Source organism: Muscardinus avellanarius (genome assembly GCF_963383645.1).
Source record: "Muscardinus avellanarius genome assembly, chromosome: 17".
In the NCBI taxonomy this organism is placed as follows: domain Eukaryota; kingdom Metazoa; phylum Chordata; class Mammalia; order Rodentia; family Gliridae; genus Muscardinus; species Muscardinus avellanarius.
The window spans coordinates 16819070-16841818 of NC_137803.1; the positions used below are offsets into that span (position 1 = coordinate 16819070).

The 22749-nt window shown below is 46.4% G+C and overlaps 1 protein-coding gene across 5 annotated transcripts in view; it reads right to left on the reverse strand.

The window, feature by feature from the left end:
- Window positions 1–22749, reverse strand: part of ZNF532 (zinc finger protein 532) — a gene marked incomplete at both ends in the record, with an annotated part of 142399 nt that overhangs the window by 35637 nt on the left and 84013 nt on the right. For 3 of the 5 annotated variants that reach the window (XM_080714398.1, XM_080714396.1, XM_080714395.1), the window contains 2 exons: window positions 5449–5730; window positions 12166–12328. The exons of 1 other annotated variant lie outside the window; for it this stretch is intronic. In XM_080714398.1, coding sequence (XP_080570524.1) covers window positions 5449–5730; window positions 12166–12328 — 445 coding nt within the window. The remainder of the gene's footprint in view (window positions 1–5448; window positions 5731–12165; window positions 12329–22749) is intronic. One more of the 5 variants, XM_080714397.1, reaches the window with a different exon arrangement.

Below are 22749 nucleotides of genomic sequence, written 5' to 3' on the forward strand. Positions count from 1 at the left end.
AGAGGCGGGCGTGGAGGCTCACGCTTATAATCTCAGCATTTGGGAGGCTGAGACAGGAGGATCACAGTTTGCGGACAGCCCCGGCTACTTACTGAGGCCCTTTGCACTTCAGTGAGACCTCGTTTCAAAATAAAAAATAAAAAATAGGGCTGGGGTGTAGTTTGGAGGTAGGTTCCATGCCCAGTACTGGGGAAAAAAAAAAATCTGAGAAACAGCTCTTAGCTTGGATGAGATCATCAGGTTAATGACACAGAAAAGCAGATTGTATGACTGAAGGAACAGAGACTTCAAAGGTGAAAGGATTTCTGTGGATAGGAAACTACCCAAGTGCCTGACCCTAGACTTTCTACCAGCATGTACTCAAAAAGATACGCAAGGCCCTTTTCCATGCCTGCTAGTGGTGAGTCAAAGAAAACAACTACAGAGATCTAAGAGGTCTAAGCCAGAGGCGGCATCATAATAGAACTGAGCCGGGGTGGTGGCACACTTGTAATTCTGGTTCTAGGAAGGCGGGACAGGAGAACTGTGGGTTTGTGGCCTACTGGAGCAATTTTTTTTTTTTTTTTTTTTTTTTTTTTTTGTGGTACTGAGGGTGAAACCCAGGGGCTTTCTATCTCTAGGCTATACTCCCAGACTTATTTCATATGGAAACAGGGTCTCACTGAGTTGTCGAAAGCCTCACTAAGTAGCTGAGGCTGGCTTCGAACCTGCGCGATCCTCCTGTCTCAGCCTCCCAAGTGCTAGGATTACAAGCGTGCACCACCACACCTGGCTCCACTGGAGGAGTTCTGTGAGACTCTCAACAACCTAGTGGGGCGCCATATCAAAATAAAAACTAAAAAGGAGCTGGATGCACCGCTTGGGAGGCTGAGACAGGAGGATCACACAGGTTCGAAGCCAGCCTCAGCTACTTAGTGAGGCTCTTAGCAACTTAGTGAGACCCTGTTTCCAAATAAAGTATAAAATAGGTCTGGAGTATAGCCCGGAGGTAGAAAGCCCCTGGGTTCCACCCCAGTACCACCAAAAATAAATAAAAAATAAAATAAAATAATAAAAAAATAAAGAATAAAAAAATAGGGCTGGAGGTAGAATGCCCGTGGGTTCCATCCCCAGTACCACAAATAATGATGATGATGATGATAATAATAATAAATAAAAAATAGAGCTGGGGTATAGCTCAGAGGTAGATGCCCCTGGGTTCAATCCCTAGTACCACAAAAGAAGGAGGAGGAGGAGGAGAAAGAGGAGGAGGAGGAGGAAGAGGAGGAGGAGGAGGAGAGGAGGAGGAGGAGAGGAGGAGGAGGGAGAGGAGGAGGAGGAGGAGAGGAGGAGGAGGAGAGGAGGGGGAGGAGAGGAGGAGAGGAGGAGGAGGAGGAGAAGGAGGAGGAGGAGAGGAGAGGAGGAGGAGGAGGAGGAGAAGAGGAGGAGGAGGAGAGGAGGAGGAGGAGGAGAGGAGGAGGAGGAGGAGAGGAGGAGGAGGAGAGGAGGAGGAGGAGGAGGAGAGGAGGAGGAGGAGGAAGAGGAGGGGAGGAGGAGGAGAGGAGGAGGAGGAGGAGGAGAGGAGGAGGAGGAGGAGAGGAGGAGGAGGAGGAGAGGAGGAGGAGGAGGAGGAGAGGAGGAGGAGGAGGAAGAGAGGAGGAGGAGGAGGAGAGGAGGAGGAGGAGAGGAGGAGGAGGAGGAGGAGAGGAGGAGGAGGAGAGGAGGAGGAGGAGGAGGAGAGGAGGAGGAGGAGGAGAGGAGGAAGAGAGGAGGAGGAGGAGAGGAGGAGGAGGAGAGGAGGAGGAGAGGAGGAGAGGAGGAGGAGAGGAGGAGAGGAGGAGGAGAGGAGAGGAGGAGGAGGAGGAGGCGGCGGTGGCCAATGCTCTGCCTACAGTGAGTAGACACGGGAGCAGGTGTGGGTGAAGTGATGCATTAACACTGGCTGAATTTCCCAGAGACAGTTAAAAAGTTTCTAGGACACAAATCTGATGGGCATTCCTCCCAAACATTAGAAAGCCCAGGAGAGAGAATGGTGCTCACCAAGAAAGGTAGAAAATGAAATTTTGAAAGCACTTTCCACCGTGTAAGATGCACAGTGGGGTCCACTGGAAATCTCCAGTGGTCTCAACAAGAGGACGATGTGAACGAGGGAAGCCTACAGGTGCCTCGGAGCGTGGGGGCTGCGCCAGCTGGCCGAAGGGGACAGAGACAAGACCGTGCAGGCGGGCGACTGGAGTGTGAGTTTAAGGGGAACAAGACAGTGTTCTGGCCAAAGGAACGGAGAAACGCAAGCACGCGGAGGTGACTGTTGGAAGCAAGGGTTCCGGTGTGATCCGCAGGACGGACCGCAGTGGCGGCTCCAGGCAGCCGCGGCTCTCTTCCTTCCTGTGACTAGGTATAAAGGCTTGCCTTTCCGCCCCTCCGCTGGCCTGCACTTCTTCAGAAGGCTGAGTGGACGGAATGGAAACTACAGTCCCACTGGATCGCAAAGGGCAGGGTCTCAACTCTCTCAAAGCTTATTCTAACACTACTCAGGCGACCGGCTCCGTCTAGCATGTGCACACATGCTGTGCACACACATGAACACGGGCACGCACAGGTCCAGCTCAGAGTGGCTCTGAGATACACGCAGTCCTCGAGCTAATGGTTTCCATCAGCGCCGGACTTCACCCCACCCACTCTCTCTCAGAGACACCTCCTTATCCTCTCCAAATCTGATCATCACCAGTGTGTGCAAGTTAAGGTTTTTTTGGTTTTTGTGTGGTTTTATTGGCGGGTCTGGGGATGGAACCCAGGGGCATTCAACCACCGAGCTACACCCCCTGCCCTATTTTTTATTCTATTTTGGAACCAGGTCTCACTGAGTTGCAGAGGGCCTCACTGAGTAGCTGAGGCTGTCCGCGAACCACGATCCTCCGGTCTCAGCCTCCCCAATGCTGGGATTACAAGCGTGCACCACCACGCCCGGCTTTTGGTTTTTGTTTTTTTTTTTTGATTTTTTTTTTAAAGGAAAAGATCGTTTTAGGAGAAAGGAAAGGACTGAACTACTAGGTACTTCAGGTCGCCGCCTGTTACAGCATCCACGTAACCCAGCCTGGACAAGTAAAGATGCCCCTTCCTGCATCACACACAGTAGGTTGATACGGCGCGCTCCCCGAGAACCACCCCACATTTACAGTGCGTAAGATGCTACTAGGGAAGCCAGACTCAGAGATGATGAAGCAATGTGCCAACAAAGTCAAATATATTCTGCAAACTACTACTTTTGATACAAAGAGCTCTTATAGTTGGGCCAAAGAGAATAAAAACATTTCATGCAATCTGTGAGCACCGTGGTTACCAGCCAAAAGTAGTTTAGACCATTCAGAAAGCAACAAGGTAACACGCTGGTTAGCTTTGGGAGTAGCTCAAATAAACAGTATATATAAATGACATTCACTGTTGGGCTTGGTGCAAGCTTGTAATACCAGTACTAGGGAGGCTGAGACAGGAAGATCGATGGTTTGCAGCCAGCCTCAGCAACTTAGCAAGGCCCTCAGCAACTTAGCAAGATCCTATTTTCAAATAAAAAAATAAAACGGGGCTGGAGGTGTAGCTCACAGATACATTTCCCCTGGGTTCAATCTCTAGCACCACAAAAAAAAAAAAAAGAGAGATTAATAAATGTAATGAACACAGTATGAGAATCTATTTAAGAATCTGTTATAAATCAAGTGCTACATACTCTTTTACACAGGTTTCCAAAAGACAACCATTTTGTTCTAATGGCTTAAGTTAAAGGAGTAAGACAATTTCTCCTAAGAAAATATGGTGAATCTAAACCCACTACTCAATCTTAGTAACACTATAAAAGAATACAGCACTTATAATGCATTCAGATCTTTCAAAAATTTCAACCTGAATCTAATTGAAATTCTAGGAATTATAGGCTGAAGAGGAATACATTAAACAATGTCACAAAAGAAACAATGCCCAAATCTAGCAAGGTGAGGGATAAGCTACAGGATGAACAATCCAATTTTTCCAACAAGTTAATAGCACATTCAAAAGTAAAACAGGAAGCAAACTTCTTGGAATAGAGACATTTAAATTATACAATAACTAAATGCAATATAGACTCTTTTTGGATCCTGCCATAATCAGAAAATGTGAACACGGCTAATACCATATCAAAATCCAGTATTAGATAATATTGAAAATAGAATTTGGCTGATTTTACTAGGTCTAATAAAAGGTATTTAGAAATTCCTAGCCCAGCATACTGGTACATGCTTGTAATGCCAGTACGTGGGAAGCTGAGATAAGAGGATCGTAGGTTCGCAGCCAGCCTCAGCTATTTAGCAAGACCTTGTTTCCAAATTAAAAAAAAAAAAAAAAAAAAAAAAACCAGGGGCTGGGTGTGGTATGCTTGTAATCCCAGTACTTGAGAGTTTGAGCCATGAGGATTCAGGTTTGTGGACAGCCTCAGCTACTTAGTGAGGCCCTGTTTCAAGATAAAGAATAAAAAATGGGGCTGGGCGTATAGCTCAGAAGTAGAATGCCCTTGGGTTTAATCGCCAGCACCACAAAAATAAAATAAAACAGGGCTGGAGATGTACTTTAGAGGTAGAAGGCCCCTGGGTTTCATCCCCAGTACTACATACAAAAAAATATAAACAAATAAAAAATCTTATCATTTGAAGATGTATACTTATTACTTTTAAAAAAAGAATAAGAAGCCGGGTGTGGTGGCACACACTTGTCATCCCAGCATTCAGGAGGCTGAGACTGGAGGATTGCGGTTCGCAGACAGCCTCAGCTACTTAGTGAGGCCCTCTGCAACTTAGTGAGACCCTGTTTCAAAATAAAGAATAAAAAATAGGACAGGGGATGTAGCTCGGAGGTCAAATGCCTCTGGGCTCCATCCCCAGACCCGCAAAAAACAAAATAAAATATAAAAAGTAAAAATAAATTAAAAAAGAATAAGACTCTAGTCACTCTGAATAGTGACTTCAGCTTGTCAGGATTTTACTTATAACTTCTCCTAGGTGTAAATGAATGAGGGCTTCTCTCCCCATTACAAACCCCAAGAAGAATCACGTTACATCATGCAAATGCGACCAGCAGTTCTCAGCACACCGACTCCCTGTCTCTCCTCTTTTCCTTCCTGTTGTTCACCAAGAGGTGAATTCAGGCATCTGTGACTCTGGTTTACCCCTGTTCACAATTTCCGCAGCTATAAACACGGGTGTGGTGGGTCCCACGCACTCCCAGTCTTGGTGTGTGCAAGTGAAGGCGGGTAGCAGAATCACAAAACAAGACTCGAGGAACTGGGCGTATCCGCTTTACAGACAAAGTGAGGCACGGAGATACGGCTGCTTTTCGAGCTCATGCTAGGAACCACCGACGGACTGAGCCAGGAATGGCGAGCTGGGGTCGGCCGGAGGCGCGCGCCGCCGGGCGCTCTGCGGTGGCTGCACGCGTACTGACCTTCCCGTGCTCCTTCCTCATGTGGGAGATGTACACGTCCCTCTGCGTGAAGAGGCGGTCGCACTCCCAGCACGTCCACCCGGGACTGGCCACCTTCTTGGATTCCAGAGACTTCTTCATGGGCGATGGAGATTTCTTGTCTGACTTCTCTTTCCCGTTCGTGGACTTGGAGTCCTCTTTGTTATGGTTTGCCAAGTTGTGAGTGGCCGGCTTAATGCTCAAAGGCAAGTTTATGCCCAAGTTGGGAGGCCCTTCGATACTTTTCAACGTTCCATGCATAGACTGCATCATAAAAAGAAAAGAAATAGCTATCACGAATCACACCACTAGAAGAAACCACACGCAGACTATCATCGGTGCTTTATCGACAACTTCTGTGGGATTTTATATTCATTCAGAAATACCTCCTAATATAGGGAGAGAAAAACCTAAACTGAAAATATGCATTTTTAAAAAGTTTGTAAGGAAGCATTAACTCTTATGGTTGCTATAAGGTTGCATTGCTAGTTCCAAATAATCTGTAAAAGTTTATGCATCTGTGCCTTTTCAAGACAGACCTCTGGAATGAATCGAATTCATCTTGGTACTATGACCTTCCTCCGTCCCAGTGAGTCCTCACTTCTACAGGCCATTTCTGGGAAATATTTTGCTTCCCTGCCTGCAGAAATGTTGAAATAGGCTAATATATCAGTAGGTACCGGAGAGCTCTAGCTCGCCAACTTGAACCAACATCTGAGACCCACAGCTGACAGAAGCCCTTCTTCTCTTTCCAGCCTTTCGCATTCTTGGGATACTTGTATGTGGTTGGGGTTGGGGAGTGATTTTCATCTACTTCCTATCCATTCATCTTTTCTCATTTAATAGCTCCCAGATCTGTGAACTGGACACAGTCAGGACTTAAAAAGTCTTTTGAAATTATTTAGCCATTGATTGTCATTAACGTGAGAGTCAAGACAAACAGCTTGAACTCGCAGGGTTTTGAGGGTGAGTGGGTTACATTAGTGCAAGTCGATCCTGAAGATTGGCTCATTTTAGGGTTTTTCTTGGGCTCTAATGGCAGAGTTCCCCCCCCAAAAAAAAAAAAAAAATTCAAAGGAAGCAAATCTGTGTCTCAGACACAGTTTGTCTTTAACTGAAGTGTTCTCTTCTGTTCGGGATGTGGGCTGGCAGTTCCCTCCCCACCCGAGTCTACAGGGAGGCCCCCAGGAAAGCCTTCCCTGGGGGCTCTGGTGCCCAGGTGCCTAGTCACACCTGGAGGACTCGGCCCCACATTCCTCAGCAAGTGCTCAAGAAGAAGCCTGTCCTCTGGCTACTCCGGTATACCGTCCATCAGACACCTTCTTCTGCACCGTCTTTCCCCAGGAGGCAAAAGGGGGCTCTAGCATGTATCATCAGCAGAGGTTCCAAGGTCTACCCAACAGATGACCACTGAGCTGGCCTCAAAAGGGCCAAAGGAAAGTCTAACCGACCACGCTCCTTTGCACAGAGAAAGGCTGGGCGCCATGGTTCCTGAAGGCCCCGACCACACACGGCTGCTCCCCCAAGTGAGCGACAGCGTCTGTGTAGGCCTGGCTGTCTTCAAAGCACGCGCCAAGCTATTGTCCTTCTAACCACTTTACACCCAAAGAAAAGAAATGAGGACCGAAACCTCCTACGAAGCTTCTAATAAGTCTCTGGGAATTACATTTTTACTATCTGTAAAACCAAAGAAAGGGTAAAGAACTAATTTACCCTGTAAAATGACTTTAAGTACTGTAGAAGCTGTGGTGGCGCCTGTCAGTAATCTCAGAAACTCAGCCTGAGACATAGGATCAAGGTTGAAGGCTAGCCTCGACCACTTCGTGAGACTCAGCAACTTCACAGGACCCTGTTTCAAAATGTGTGTGCGTGCGCGTGCGTGCGCGTGCGTGCGTTTGTGTGTGCGTGTGCATGTGTGTGTGTGTGTGTGTGTGTGTGTGTGCGTGTGTGTGTGTGTGTGTGAGACGGAGATGGAACCCAGGGGTATTATGAGCTACTCTCCCAGCCCCATTTCAGTCCTTTATTTTGAAACAGGGTCTCACTCAGTTGCTGAGGCTGGCCTCGAACGTGTGATCTACTTGTCTCAGTCTACCAAGTATTGGAATTACAAACATGAGCCGGGTCAAAATAAAAAACAAAATAGGGCTGGTGGGAGGAGGGTGGCTCAAAGGTAGAATGCCTCTGAATTAAACCTCCAATTCAAAAAAAAAAAGGATTAGTCCGTAGGTCCTATGGAGGCTATGAAAGAAGCAGCAAAAGCTTTGCCATTGGTAAGAGAAGGCAGGCGGTAAGATGTGTGTTAAAATAGGAATTTCCAATTTATTTGTTTTAGTTACACATTCTAAGTAAAAATAAGATTAAAACCAAATGCATGTTTTGGGGGGAGGGTGGTACTGGGATCAAACCCAGGGTGCTTTACCCCTGAGCTATACTCACAACCCTTTTTTTTATTCTGAGACAGTCTCACTGAGTTGCAGAGTGGCCTCAAAGTTGTGATCCTCCGCCCTCAGTCTCTTAATTACAAGTGTGCGTCACCGCGCCAAGCCCAAACGTCTTTTTTTTTGTTGTGCTGGGGTGGAACCTAGGGACTTTTCTACCTCCAGCGTATACTCCCAGATCTATTTTTTTAATACTTTTTGGAAGCAGGGTCTCACTAAGTTGCCGAGAGCCCCACTAAGTAGCTGAGGCTGGCTTCGAACCTGTGCGATCCTCCCAAGCGCTGGGATTACAAGTGTGCGTCACCACACGTGACAAAATGTCTTTTTTTAATTAAAAGAAATTCAACCTGGGCTAGTGATGTGGCTCAGTGGTAGAGAACTTGTGTGTACAAGCAAGCCCCTGGGTTTGATCCCCAATACCACATAGGAAAAAAAAAATACAAGGTATTCTTTTAAAATTGATTTTTACTTAGCTCTTATAATAAGTAACTTGGATAATTTTTTTTAATTTGCTTTTTTTGGGGGCAGCTTGGGGATGAAACCCGGGGGCATTTGACCTCCGAGCTACACCCCCTGCCCTCTTTTTTATTCTTTATTTTGAAACCGGGTCTCACTGAGTTGCAGAGGGCCTCACTAAGTGGCTGAGGCTGTCCGCAACCGCGATCCTCCGGTCTCAGCCTCCCCAGTGCTGGAACTGTAAGCGTGCGCCACCGCGGCCGGCTGATGTTTTGTAATTTAAAGGTTAACTTCAACTGTGAACATCAACATGCAGGACAGGGGGTCTACAAGGTACATAAATCTGTATGACAGAACAAAAAAATGATACGGACTGGGTTAAGATGGGGAAAGAAAGGGGGCTGCCCGTAAGTGTGTGTGTGTGTGTGTGTGTGTGTGTGTGTGTGTGTGTGTGTGTGTGTGTACGGGCACCATCCCCGCGTCTCCTCACTCTTTCCTCACAGGCACCAACGAAGGTCAAGACATAGCAAGCACTAGACGCATCATCTTACAAATAAAAGCAGAGGGCCGGGCACAGCGGCGTATGCCTGTGATCCCAGTACCTGCGAGTCTGCCACAAGAGGATCGCAGGTTCAAGGCCAGCCTGAGCAACTTAGCAAGACACTCATCAATATACGGTGAGCCCATTTCAAAATCAAAATAAACAGGACTGGAGCCAGGCGCGGCGGCGCATGCTTGTACTCCTAGTACTTGGGAGGCTGAGACAGGAGGGTCGCAAGTTCAAGGCCAGCCTCGGCAATGTAGCAAGACCCTGTTTCAAAATTAAAAAATAAAAATAGGGCTAGGGGTGTAACTTAAGAGGTGGAATGCCCCTGGGTTTAATCCCCAGTACCAAATAGAAGTAAAAGCAGGGTGCCCCTACAATTTTGTCTTCATTCCTACCTACCCCAAACACGTAAATGCTGGGTAATATTATACGATGCACAGAACATGACGGAAGCCAATTTTGTCTTCTGGAGGCCGTGAATGTTCAGATGAATACAAACAGCTCCGTCCTGTGGCCACAGGAGCTCGACACGGCCCTCGGTCCATTCCGTAGACTCCGGTTTCTCCAAACTCACCACCAAGCCCAGGGAGACCCTCACCACAAAGCCCACAGCCTACTTCCAGATGCCAAGGCGTGTTCCAGACCGCAAGACCCTGGGAAGTTCCCCGAGAGAGAACTTTCCTTTCCTTTCTTCCTTTTCTCTGGGGTGTGGGGTGGAGGAGCGTTGGAAAATATATCAGATGTTAAAATGTTTTGCTATAGCCGGGCGTGGTGGCACAGAGGTTGAACGTCCCTCCATCCCCAGACCCGAAAAAAAAAAAAAAAAAAGTCTTGCTCTAAATCCAATATCCCTATGTTTTTATTAGCATTTTTATTTTCCTATCCTGTTAGTTTATGTTGTCAAAATAATAATTTTATAGGCAGGCGTCGTGGTGCACGCTTGTAATCCTAGCATTCGGGAGGCTGAGACTGTAGGATCACGGTTCAGGGACAGCCTCAGGTACTTAGTGAGGGCCTTTGCAACTCAGTAAGACCCAGTTTCAAAATAAAGAATAAAAAATGGGGCTGAGGGTGTAGCTCAGAGGTGTAATGCCTCTGCGTTCCACCCCAGTACCACACACAAAAAAATAATAATAATTTTCTAATTCAGAGGGGGGGATGGTTCTGGGGGTTGAACCTAGGGCATTGTACTTGCAAGACAAGCACCTTACTGAGCTATATCCCAGCCTCCAGTTTTATAATTTTACCTAAAATGTTAAAAATATCTTAAGAGGGTTATACTGTGCTTCAAGTAAAGATGACAGAACACAGCTCCCACCCATCTTATTCACCCTGCTGAAGCCGCCGCCGCCACCTCCAGCTGGCCCACAGCAGCAGAGTCTCTGAGACGTTAGAGCATTCCTAGCGGGCACTTTCAGCCAGACTTGGTGACGCACTCCCGTAATCTCAGTACTCGGGAGGCTGAGACTGAGGACGGCAGGTTTAAGGACAGCCTCAGCAATTTAGCAAGACCCTTAGCAACCTAGCAAGACCCTAGTTTAAACAAAAAAACAGGGTTAGGGTAGCCAGGCCTCTGTGGAGGCGCACGCTTGTAATCCCCGCGCTTGGGAGGCTGAGACAGGAGGATCGCACAGGTTGGAAGCCAGCCTCAGCTACTTAGTGAGGCTCTCAGCAATTTAGTGAGATCCTGTTTCCAAATAAAATATAAAACAGGTCTAAACAGGTATGGGAGTATAGCCTGGAGGTAGAAAAGCCCCTGGGTTTCACCCCCAGTACCACAAAAAAAAAAAGAGGGGGTTTAGGGTATAGGGTATAGTTCAGATGTAAAATGTCCCCGGGCTGGATCCCCAGTACCACCAAAAAAAAAAAAAAGAGTTTTCAAGGATGATGAACTGAGATAAGACTACAGTAACTCAGTGGTTTAGTGGTTTGTTTGTTCTTTTAATGATCTGTAGAGATTTTTTAAAAACTAAGTTTGTGATGCTATTGGGCTTTTTGTTTCTCTGTTTAAAAAAGAAAGTCATTTTAATCTCTGAAAGTCAATGGAGATTGCCTCCTGATCACATTAAGGAATAAAACTGCTCACCTATTCCAGCGCACAGTTAAGAAGCCGAGACTAAGCGGCAGCCCCAGTAAGCTCGAGAGGCTGGGAATAGATCGCGGTGCCTTATTTGAGGGCTGGAGAGTGCTAAGTCCAAACATGACATTCATTCATTTCATTAACTGATGCTTACCCGGTGCCAGGAACCCGCTTATGCTGAATATTTAACAGTCGATTTTACATGCAGTACTTATAGGAAAAAGGCCCTGGGTTCCACTCCCAGGGGTGCAGGATAAAATACAAAGAGGGAGATAAAATTCTACTAGGCGCGGTGGCGCACACCTGTAACCCCAGTACTTGGGAGGCTGAGACAGGAGGATCATAGGTTCAAAGACAGCCTCGGTAACTTATTAGCAAGGCCCTCAGCAACTTAGTGAGACCTGCTTTCAAAATAGAATATAAAGTAAGGCTGAGGGCATATCTCAGAGGTAGAATGTCCCTGGATTTGATCACCAGTATCACAAAAATAAATAAATAAATAAATCCCAAAGAAATCAGATAAAATATAAACTTAAATGTCTAAGTCATTTCGAGCAGGGGGGGGGCAGCCTTCAACTATTTGAACAAATTAACACAAGTTGTCAGAGTTGCTGTCTATTTCTAACTTCCATACAGTACAGAGTTCTCAAAATAGTAAACTTGCTGGGAGTGGTGGCAACATGCCTGTAATCCTAGTACCTGGGTGGCTGACACAGGAGGATCGTATGTTCGAGTCCAGCCTCAGCAACTTAGGCCCTCAGCAACTTAGTGAGAACCTGTTTAAAAAAAAAAAAAAAAGGGGGGGCCAGGAGGGGTGTAGCTCAGAGGTAGAACGCCTCTGGGTTCAATCCCCAGCCACAAAAGAAGAAAAAAGTCAATTTCACGGTCATCATTTCATAACTTAAAAAAAAAATAGACAACCCTCCTGCGTTCATTAGTCTTATCATTCTTTCTAAATCAGACATGCAACTGCTTCTCAACCTTTGCGGAAGGCAGACGAGGGCACCGGGCGAGCAGACCCCACGTGGAGCGAGCGGGGAGGACGCTCAGCAGTGCTGACGGCCATCGCCAGCACCCGTCCTTCCTGGACCGATCGCGCACACACCTCTCCGCGACCGCGGCTGCCGCCCAGCGCACTATCTACAGTTCACTTAGAGGAGAGAGAGGGGCACACACACCTTGATATGGTCCATCATAAGTTGCTTCTGCGCATATAAAAGAGAACAGTCTGGACACTTGAAAACAGACACCTTCTGGTTTTCAATGTGCTGGTCAAAGTGGCGGTACAGCAAGGTTTGCAGGGTGAACACAGTGTCGCACATGGAACACTTATAGATTATTCTAAAACAGAAGAAGCGCAGCGGGAAAAAAAAACGTCAGTCAGCCTCATCTCCCAAGTCAAAGGAGCTGCTACTCGATATCTGGAGGGCGCGGGCTGCAGAAGCTCGTGGGGGGCACACATACACAACTGGAAGAACATTTCGGCTTTCAAACACACTCAAGACAGCGGCTTGGCTCGGTCACAGATCTGAGCATTCTGAGTAAAGGTGCGTTCGGCTACATTGGTTTTGAAGTCAAGATTGTAATGGCTTTTTTTTTTTTTTTTTTTTTTTTGGTATTGGGGATGGAACCCAGGGGCCTTTTGACTACTCACAAATCTACAGCTGGCAAAAGTAAACCAGCTCTTTTTTTTTTTTTTAAAGGTGATTTTCAGATTGGGCAATGCAGCTCCTGAGTGGTTGGTACCCTCACTTGGAAACAAGTTTGGTTAATGACGTAAGTAGGCCCGTTCCATTCCAATGCCTGAACACGCTGTTTCAGGTTTTCTTTTAAAGTTAGCAGCAGCAGCTGGGTGTGGAGGCACATGCTTGTAATCCCAGTTCTTGGGAGACTGAGGCAGGAGGGTCACAGATTCAAAGCCAGCCTCGGCAAATTAGCAAGGCTCTAAGCAACCTAGTAGGACCCTGTTTCCACATAAGAAAGAAAAAAATTGGGCTGGAGGTAGAGCTTGCGGGTAGAATGCTTTGAGGTTCAACCCCCAGAACCAAATAAATAAAATTAGCAACAATTTTATATTTGAATGTCAACATTTCTGTAATCAGTTCTTAACACAAGAAGCCCTTTGCCACTGAACAAATAGACACTGAAATAAAAGGAAAAAGAAACCAAAGCACAAGAAAATTCAGTGTCTCTTGTGCTTTAAATGAGTTAAGGTACTCACTTGTCTGTGACAAACTTTTCCCTGTCTAACGTGTTATGCTCTTTTTGTTTTTTGTTTTGGGTGGTACTGAGGGTGGAACCCAGGGGCTTTTCTACCTCCAGGCTATACTCGCAGACCTATTTTATATTTTATTTGAAAACAGGTCTCGCTAAGTTGCTGAGAGCCTCACTAAGTAGCTGAGGCTGGCTTCGAACCTGCGCGATCCTCCTGTCTCAGCCTCCCAAGCGCTGGGATTACAAGCATGCGCCACCATTCCTGGTTTAATGTGTTATATTCTGAGCAGCCTCCTTGAGTGAATTCAGGCAGACCTGAAGCTTCGTTTTTTCTTTTTTTTCTTTTTGTGGTACCAAGAAAGGAACCCAGGGGCATTGTACCTCCGAGCTACACCCCCAGTCCTATTTTTTGTCTATTTTTTATTTTTGAAACAGGGTCTCACTGAGTTGGAAAGGGCCTCGCTAAGTAGCTGAGGCTGTCCGTGAACTGCGATCCTCTGGTCTCCGCCTCCTAGATGCTGGGATTCCAAGCATGCGCCTCCACGCCCAGCCGAGCCCTCTGAACACAGTCCTCTCTACCTGTCTATATCTTCCACGAAGCTGGGGTGGAGGGTTCTGGAGGGGCGAATAAAGGCCCAGACTCCCTGCTACCATCGTTAACCTCCAGGGCTCCAGTCATTCTTCCTCAACACCTCAGCACAGCAGGCAGCCTTTCTTAGCGACTGCTCTGGGTCCTGCCGGTCCTGAGGGCAGGCCCTCTGCATCCTCTAAGTCCTTCCAAGAACTGTGCAAACAGGGACAAGGAATCGAGGGAGCAACTTAGGGAAGAGTCAGGAGAAACTGGCTGAAGGCAAAGGCCAGAGAGGATGAAGGGCCAGGGGCACTTGTGTGTGTGTGCGTGTGTGTGTGCGTGTGTGTGTGCGTGTGTGTGTGTGTGTGTGTGCGCGTGTGTGCGTGCGTGTGTGTGTGTGTGTGTGTGTGGTACTGGGGGTGGAACCCAGAGGCTTTCTACCTCCGGACTACACTCCCAGACCTATTTTATACTTTATTTGGAAACAGGGTCTCACTAAGTTGCTGAGAGCCTCACTCAGTAGCTGAGGCTGGCTTCGAACCTGCACGATCCTCCTGTTCTCAGCCTCCCAAGCGCGGGGATTACAAGCGTGCGCCACCACGCCCGGCTCGGCACTCGGTCTTGATACTCCTACGCAACGCTAGGGGAAGGAGCGCCTCACGGGGCCGCTCTCCTTTTCACTCAGGCCTTTTTAAGACAGCGCTCCTCCTGTAGCTTCAACTGTACTGTGCAATGCTCTGCCCAAAAAACTACAGATTAAAAGCCAGGTGTGGTGGCGCACACTTGTAACCCCAGCATTTGGGAGGCTGAGACAGAAGGATCAGGTTCATGGACAGCCTCAGCTACTTAGTGAGGCTTTCTGCAACTTACTGAGACCCTTTTTCCAAATAAAGAATAAAAAATTGGGGTGGGGTGTGTAGCTTGGAGGTAGAATGCCCCTGGGTTTCATCCCCAGTACCCCCTCAAAATATTTACAGATTAGATGGGCATGTTAGCACATGCTTGTAATCCTAGTACTTGGAAGGCTGACAGGAGGTTCCCATGTTCAAAGCCAGGCAGGCTCTCAGCAGCCTACTGAAACCATGTTTCCAAATAGGATATAAAATCGGGCTTTAGGGTGTAGCTTGTAGGCAGAATGCCTCTGGGTTGAATCCCTAGTATCAAAAAATTACAGATTTAACTTCTTTTTATCAGCACAAGATTTATAAATTCCACTGGAGTAGACAGGCATGGTAGTGTGTGCCTGTAGTGCCAATATTTGGGAGGCTGAGACAGGAGGATATCAGGTTTGAGGCCAGCCTCAGCCACTTAGTGAGACCAGCCTGAGCAACCTAGCAAGACCCTGCTTCAAAAATAAAAAGTAAACTGGGGGTTGGTGGTGCATGCTTGTAATCCCAGTACTTGGGAGGCTGAGACAGATTACGCAGGTTCGAAGCCAGCCTCAGCTACTTAGTGAGTCTCTCAGTAACTAATGATACCCTGTTTCCAAATAAAATATAAAATAGGTTTGGGAGTAGAGCCCAGAGGTACAAAGCCCCTGGGTTTCATTCCCAGTACCAAAAAAAAAGTAAAAATTAAAAATAAGTCGGGCACGGTGATGCACTCCTATAATCCCCGCGTTTGGGAGGCTGAGACAGGAGGATCACACAGGTTCGAAGCCAGCCTCAGCTACTTAGTGAGGCTCTCAGCGACTTAGTGAGACCCTGTTTCCAAATAAAATATAAAATAGGTCTGAGAGTATTGCCCAGAGGTAGAATGCCCCTGGATTCCATCCCCAGTACTACAATAACAACAACAACAACAACAACAACAATAATAATAATAAAATAAAACTGGGCTGAGAATGTAGGTCAGAGGTAGAACACCCCTGAGTCCAACCCGAGTCAGTACCACACCCCCCCCCAAAAAAAAAAAATCAACTGGAGTGATACAGCAAGGGCTGGACACGTTGGTTACTTGACTGGGGTGAGATTAAAGATCTGATGAGATTCTGCAGGACTTTACAATACAACCCAACGCTGGTACCCTACCGAGTGTCATCGACCGTAATGGGTACGAGAAGGATATTCATTTCCACACTGTTTCAAGTCATTAGAGTTGTGAACAGCCCTGACACCCATTAAAGTAAGTGGTTAAACAGAGCCACCCTATTTAGGATTTTTTTTTAATGTTGCAAGCATACACCAATAACAGGATAAGATTTTCACAAAAATCGTTGAAACAATAGATAACGAGACAGTATTATGAAAGCACATTTTTAGAGGGTGTAGAAAAGAAATAGAAGTCATCATCCCTGCTGGATGATGGTATATACATTCTTTTTATTGTTTTGCTTGTCTGTATTTCCTGTTTTTTTTTTTTTCCTTTCTATAATTAGAATGTGACCATTAAAAGAAGAAGAATAGCTTCAAGAAAAGAACCAAGATTTACTAGCTGGGAATTTCCTCAAAATTCTAGTCTTACGTTTTCAAAAATAACTATTCTATGAAAAATGGTACTATGACTCTCATTTTATTCGTGCTATATTCTTTTCGGAAGGGGTTTTATGTGTTCTCTTACACCCGATAGGAAAGTATAAAACCAGACATAATCTATTGCCTCGGCATCCTTCTGGAAAGCCTGAGGATCCAGCTATCAGTATGTTACTAGAGCATTTCTCTACAAAACACTCACATACATAAAGGAGGGGAGGGTGGCATTGCTGGGGAGAAGCCAGGAAGACAAAAGCCGGCTCTGTGATGAAGGGTGACGTCACCACTGACCAATGGCTCGGGTGCATGCTGCCTGTGCCCGCAGGGCGGCCTGCGAGGGCTGCAGCATCCTTCTGAGGCTCCTGAGCCCGGCTGTGGCCACTAGGACATCCTCCCCGTGCAAGGCCTATTCCTCCTTGGGATGGCCAAGATGTGATGGGGGTGAAGGGCTGGGGAGTCTGGGCAACTATTTCACACGGAGGCCTGGGAAGAGCCGGGACAACTAAATCCAAAGGGCAACAAATCAGGATCTTGGACAAAAAAGGACAAGAGCACTGAACACAGTCCATGAACCGGACGGCGCTGCCATCGGCATGGACTTCCTGGGCGGGGCCACGCACGGCGGTACATCCTCCTGTCCTTTTCAGGGCAGGAGTCAGACACAAAGCATGTAGGTCACGAGGCCCCATTTCTCCTGCATGTGAGGGCAGGATGTTAGGACGATGGGACGGAACAAGTACCGCAAATGCAAAACTCAGGAGCCTGGGCGACAGGCATGTCCAGATACCATTCCGGCACAGTCTTTCAACTATTTTGTAGGCCAGAAACTATTAAAAACTGCTACTAAGTCTGGCATGGTGGCGCATGCTTGTAATCCCAGGGCTTGGGAGGCTGACAGGAGGATCACACAGGTTCGAAGCCAGCCTCAGATATTTCTAGTGAGGCTCTCAGCAACTTAGTGAGACCCTGTTTCCAAATAAAATATAAAATAGGTCTTGGAGTAAAGCCCGGAGGTAGAAAAGCCCCTGGGTTCCACCCCCAGTACCACAAAAAATAAAAAAAATAAAAAGACTAAAAAATAGGGCTGGGGGTGTAGCTTGAGGTAGAATACCCCTGGGTTCTATCCCCAATACCTCCCCAAAAAACAAAAACAAAACAAAACAAAAAAAACACTGCTGCTAATGTTTAGAATGTAATAGGAAAAGGTACCATGAAGTTTGCAGACGTGGTGTTCAGATATAGACCGTGAAGACGGAGCAAGCTGACGGCAATGGAGAAGCCCAAAGGAGGGAGTGTGCTGGGCAGAGGAGGGGAGGCTTCCTGGGCCGGGAGGGCGCTGCGGTGCGCAGGGAGCTGGCCACAGCGCAGCCCGCGGAGGGGCGGCTGGCCCCCAGTGCTCAGCAAGCAACCCTTAAAGCTTACCCTACATAGAAAATGCCTGAGTGGCAGGTACCCATGCTAAGACAAAGGGAGAAAGGACAGGAGAGAGAAGAGAGGGAGGGAGAGAAAAAGAAAAGAACAGGAAGCTAAAACCAAACACTCAGTTATTCGGGTCAAATTTACAACTGCCCAAACTCCCCAGAACACTGTACTGCACTGGAACTAGGTATAAACACAAGTGCATACGGGATTCTAAGTCTCGAAACTGCTGCCAAGAACTTCTACGTTACCAATGACTAAGTCCCACCTGGTGGAAACCCTGCCCTCCACGTCACACACCCACCTAGTTCCTCCACCAGGCCAAGTGTGTACCACGTCAGTTCCCAGACGGCACACTAATACCAGGGTTAACACACCTGTTTGGTGTTAAGCAAACCATGTCTGTTATCCCAGTACTTGGAAGCTGAGATAAGAGGATCACGGGTTCGAGGCCAGCCTCAGCAACTTAGTGAGACCCTGTTTCAAAATAAAGAGCGGCCAGGATTGCGAGTTAGCTAACAGCCTCAGCTACTTGGTGAGACCCTCTGCAACTTAAGTCAGACTTTGTTTCAAAACAAAAGAATAAACCAGGCATGATGGCACACGTTTGTAATCCTAGATTTTGGGAGGTTGAGACAGGAGAATTGCACAAGTTCAAAGCCAGCCTCAGCTACTTAGTGAGGCCCTTTGCAATTCAGTGAGATCCTGTTTCAAAATAAAGAATAAAAAATAGAGCTGGGGATGTCACTCAGAGACAGAATGCCCCTGAGTTCCATCCCCAATACCAGGGGGGCAGCGGGGGGGGAGGGGGATAAAGGAATAAAAAAAAATAGGGCTAGGTTGTAACTTGGAGGTAGAATTCCCCTGGGTTTGATCTGCAATTCTGAAAGAAAGAAAGAAAGAAAGAAAGAAAGAAAGAAAGAAAGAAAGAAAGAAAAGAAAGGCACACCAAAAATGTCAAAGAAGAAAACAAAAACACACAACTTTATTCCTATGGAATACAGTAGTGGACATTCGAAATGATCTTGAATTATCCAGAAAAAATTAAGAAGTGTTCAGTCTCCTTTTAGACGGCAGAGAAATATGCACTGCCCATACACTGGAAAATAAAAACCAATGTCCCTACAACAGTACCGGCACACAGGAAACACTACTACATAACTGTATTAATCAAAAATCTTGCGCGGGACTTTTCAAATGGAGGTGTTTGGGTTGCAAGCCTGGATGGTGTATTTTCACACCTATTCACGAAAGAAAGTGGGGACTGAATTGCCACTGACTATTAAGAATTCATGCCGGGCGTGGTGGCTCACGCTTGTAATCCCCGCGCTTGGGAGGCGGAGACAGGAGGATCGTGCTGGTTCGAGGCTCAAGAGACCCTGTTTCCACATAAAAAAGTTAAAAAATAGGTCTGGGAGTGTAGCCCATGGAAGTATATCCCGGAGGTAGAAGGGCTTCCAGGAACCCCAGTACTACAAAAAAAAAAAAAAAAAAAAAAAGAATTCATGCAGCCGGGCGTGGTGGTGCATGCTTGTAATCCCCGCGCTTGGGAGGCAGAGACAGGAGGATCGCGCAGGTTCGAAGCCAGCCACGCGCGCTGGCTTAGGAGACCCTGTTTCCAAATTAAAAAAATGTAAAAATAGGTATGGGAGTGTAGCCCGGAGGTAGAAGGGTTTCCAGGAACCAAAGTACCACCAAAAAAAAAAAAAAAAATTCATGCAAACCATCTGCGTAGTTCTGGATCACCTGCACGACCACCTGGTAACCAAACATTGCCGGGAGATTCCGTTTGACTTTCAGCGTGCAGCAGGGATGACTTCATCGGTTTTAACTTAATGCCAAAATGAAGTTTTGGGGGTCAAAGGTAGGCCAAGCAGCTAGAGGATGAAAAGTTCCACAGAGGCTGGAACGGAGACGGGGGCCAGGGAACCTGTCCCAGGTCACACGGGCCGAACGAGCCACAGGGGCTCAACCAGCAGCACCTGTCGCTACAGCCCGGCTGCGCGCGGGACTCTGAACGCAGCACTCAATGTGACCCACCCAGCATTGGTCAGGCACCACTCTCGGCTTAAACCTCACTGGCTGAGGCTGGCTGCCACTTAATTTGTAAATCTGTTTTAGTCTGATGGTTTAAAACAGTAGTTTATACCTATGTTTAGGCTTGCAACTGTTAAGGAAATGAGGTAGTGAACACTTTTGGGTTTTTGTTGTGGTGGTTGTTACTGAAGACTGAATCCAGGGGCATTTTCTGCCTTTGGGTTACACCTCCAGCCCAACTTTTTTTTTTTTAAACAGGCTCTTGCTAAGTTGCTGAGGATGACTTCCAACTTACGATCATCCTGTCTCAGCTTCCAGGTACTGGGATCATAGGAATATGCCACCGTGCTCAGCCCAAAAAAAAAAAAAAAAGAAAAGAAAAAGAAACTTTTTTTGCAGTACTGAAGTAAGTTTTTCCTAGGCAATAAAGCAGTCTCCCCTTTACCCATGAGGGGTCGTTCCAAGATCTCCAGCGGATCTCCAGTGGATCTCCAGTAGATCCATTCCTGAAGCCTCGGGTAGTACTGAATGCTACAATTCGATGCCTTTCCCATCTAAAAGCAGTCATCACAAACTGTGGCTGTGACTTGCTATTTGAGGCACAATAGCAAAACTAGCACAAATTTGCTTTTCTTCCATTATAATTTCACGAATAGAAGATTCCTTCTTATTGTGACTCTTCCCAACCTCAAGCTATTTTTTTTCCCCCATTTCTTCTAAGGCCAAGAATTTTCACCTTTGCTTAAAGGAAGCCTTTCGAGCTTTTCTTGATCACAGGCCCTGCATCACCACTGCAGCCGAGCCGGTAACAGAGCTGGCCTCTAAGTTACTAACAGGCAGGCGGCATACGCAGTGTGGAGACACAGGACGACAGGACAACTCATGTCCTGACAGAGCAGGAGGGTCAGACAGTATCATACGGGGTGTGCGATTTAAAACTAGTAAACAGTCTATTTCTGAAATTTCCCATCTAATATTTTCAGGCCGTGGTTGATCACAGGTAACTAAAACCACAGAAAGCAAAACTGAATGAGGGGAAGAGGACTGACTGCTGTACTCAAAAAAATTTTTTTATTTTTACTTTTTTGTTGCTGGGGATGGAACCCAGGGACATCTACCTCTGAGCTACACCCCCGGCCCTATTTTTTTTTTTTTTTTTTTTTTTTTTTTTTTTTGGTGGTACTGGCGATGGAACCCTTCTACCTCCAGGCTACACTCCCAGACCTATTTTATATTTTATTTGGAAACAGGGTCTCTTAAAGCAAGGCTGGCTTCGAACCTGTGCGATCCTCCTATCTCTGCCTCCCAAGTGCAGGGATTACAAGCATGCACCACCACGCCTGGTCCCAGGCCCTATTTTTATGTTTTATTTTGAAATAGGGTGTCACTAAATTGCAGAGGCCCACAATGAATTGCCGAGGCTGGCCATGAGCCTGCGATCCTCCTGTCTCAGCCTCCCAAGTACAGGGATTACAAGTGTGTGCCACCACGCCCGGCTTTGCTATGCTCAAATTTGAGAAATATAATTTTAGCTTATTTATTTTGTACTTTTTTGTGTGGTGGTAGTGAGGATGGAACCCAGGGATATTCTATCTCTGAGCCACATCCCCAGTTCTATTTTACTCTTTTCTTTTGAAGCAGGGTCTCACTCAACTGCTGAGGCCGATCTGGAGCCTGAGATCCCCCTGTCTCTGCCTCTCAAATACTGGGAATACAAGAGTGTGCCACCACGCCTGGTTATTATTTTAGCTTATTTTAATCATCTGCTGTCCTGTATCCCCAGGTTACAGCTACAGTTCCAAATTTCATATGCATTTTAGACAATAAAGTTTCAGTTATTTAAATAAAGAATCACATATAACTATATTTATTGGAAGAAAAGGTGGTGTTGGTTCCCATAAGTCTTACTATCATGACCCCTGAAGACACTAACATTCATTAATCCCTATCTTCAGAGAGAATACATCAAGCTGCATTGGGGGGTGGGGGCCTTCGTTTTCGATTCGTTTCACTTTGAGGATTAATCTACAAAAAGTGAGAGTGAAGGTTCTATTAGAATAAAAGCAGATTGTAACATAATTCTTTAGGTAAATAGTCACATCTATAGCATACTACCACACTTCCACAAAACTACATGTTATACTAAAAGCCAGAAATATATATATGAAGAGATAGAGAGAGAGAGAGAGAGAGAGAGAGAGAGAGAGAGAGAGAGAGAAAGCTAACAGTTATATCACAAATCTGCATATCTTCCTTGATAATAGAATTGGAGCAAAATGTCTTAACAGATTTGGACAGAAAAGCTAGCCTCGTGTAATTATCAAACTTAACTTTATGCTGCATAATGAACCCAGGAATAAAACCAACACAACCAGGAGCATTTAAGCCAGTGCTGTGTATGCAATAATGGGAGAAGAAACGCAAGAAATGTCAATGTTTGCAGATCCCTCCGCACCCCACCTCTGGGACATGGGCCTCACCTTTTAAATATGTCATCTCATCTTAGCCTCTCATGAGCCCTTGGGATGCAAGCGCTACTCTCACTTTACAGGAGAGAAAGCAAGTTGGGACAGATAGCGCCGAGTCCCGGGGTCATGCAGCAGGCAGCTGCATCCTCCTCCGTAATCATCTTCCCCTACTGCAGGCAGCCCCTACCTGCTGAAGACTTGTTACCCAAAAAGCAAAAATCAGAAAACCGAAAAGCAAGACTACGGCAAAAATAAACCTTACTTCTAACTAATCTGGGACTTACGCTGCCTATGAAGTTAGAGTAATCAACGTCTTAAGTTGACTTCAACTTGTAAATAGTATGGAGAAAAGTGTATCCTTTATGCAAGAAACTATGAAAAAAAAATTAGAGGGCCACTTTTCTTTTTTTCTTCCTTACACTTTTCCTGGAACTTGTTAAAATCATCTCAAGATTAAGAAAGGTAAATATTCACCTATCTGGCAAAGACGGATGGCAAGAAGGTCAGTAACGGGTGACATTTTTGGACAAGGACTTTACCTGAAAAGAAGCGCAAGGTTTGGGCGAGCTCTGAGCTGTACTT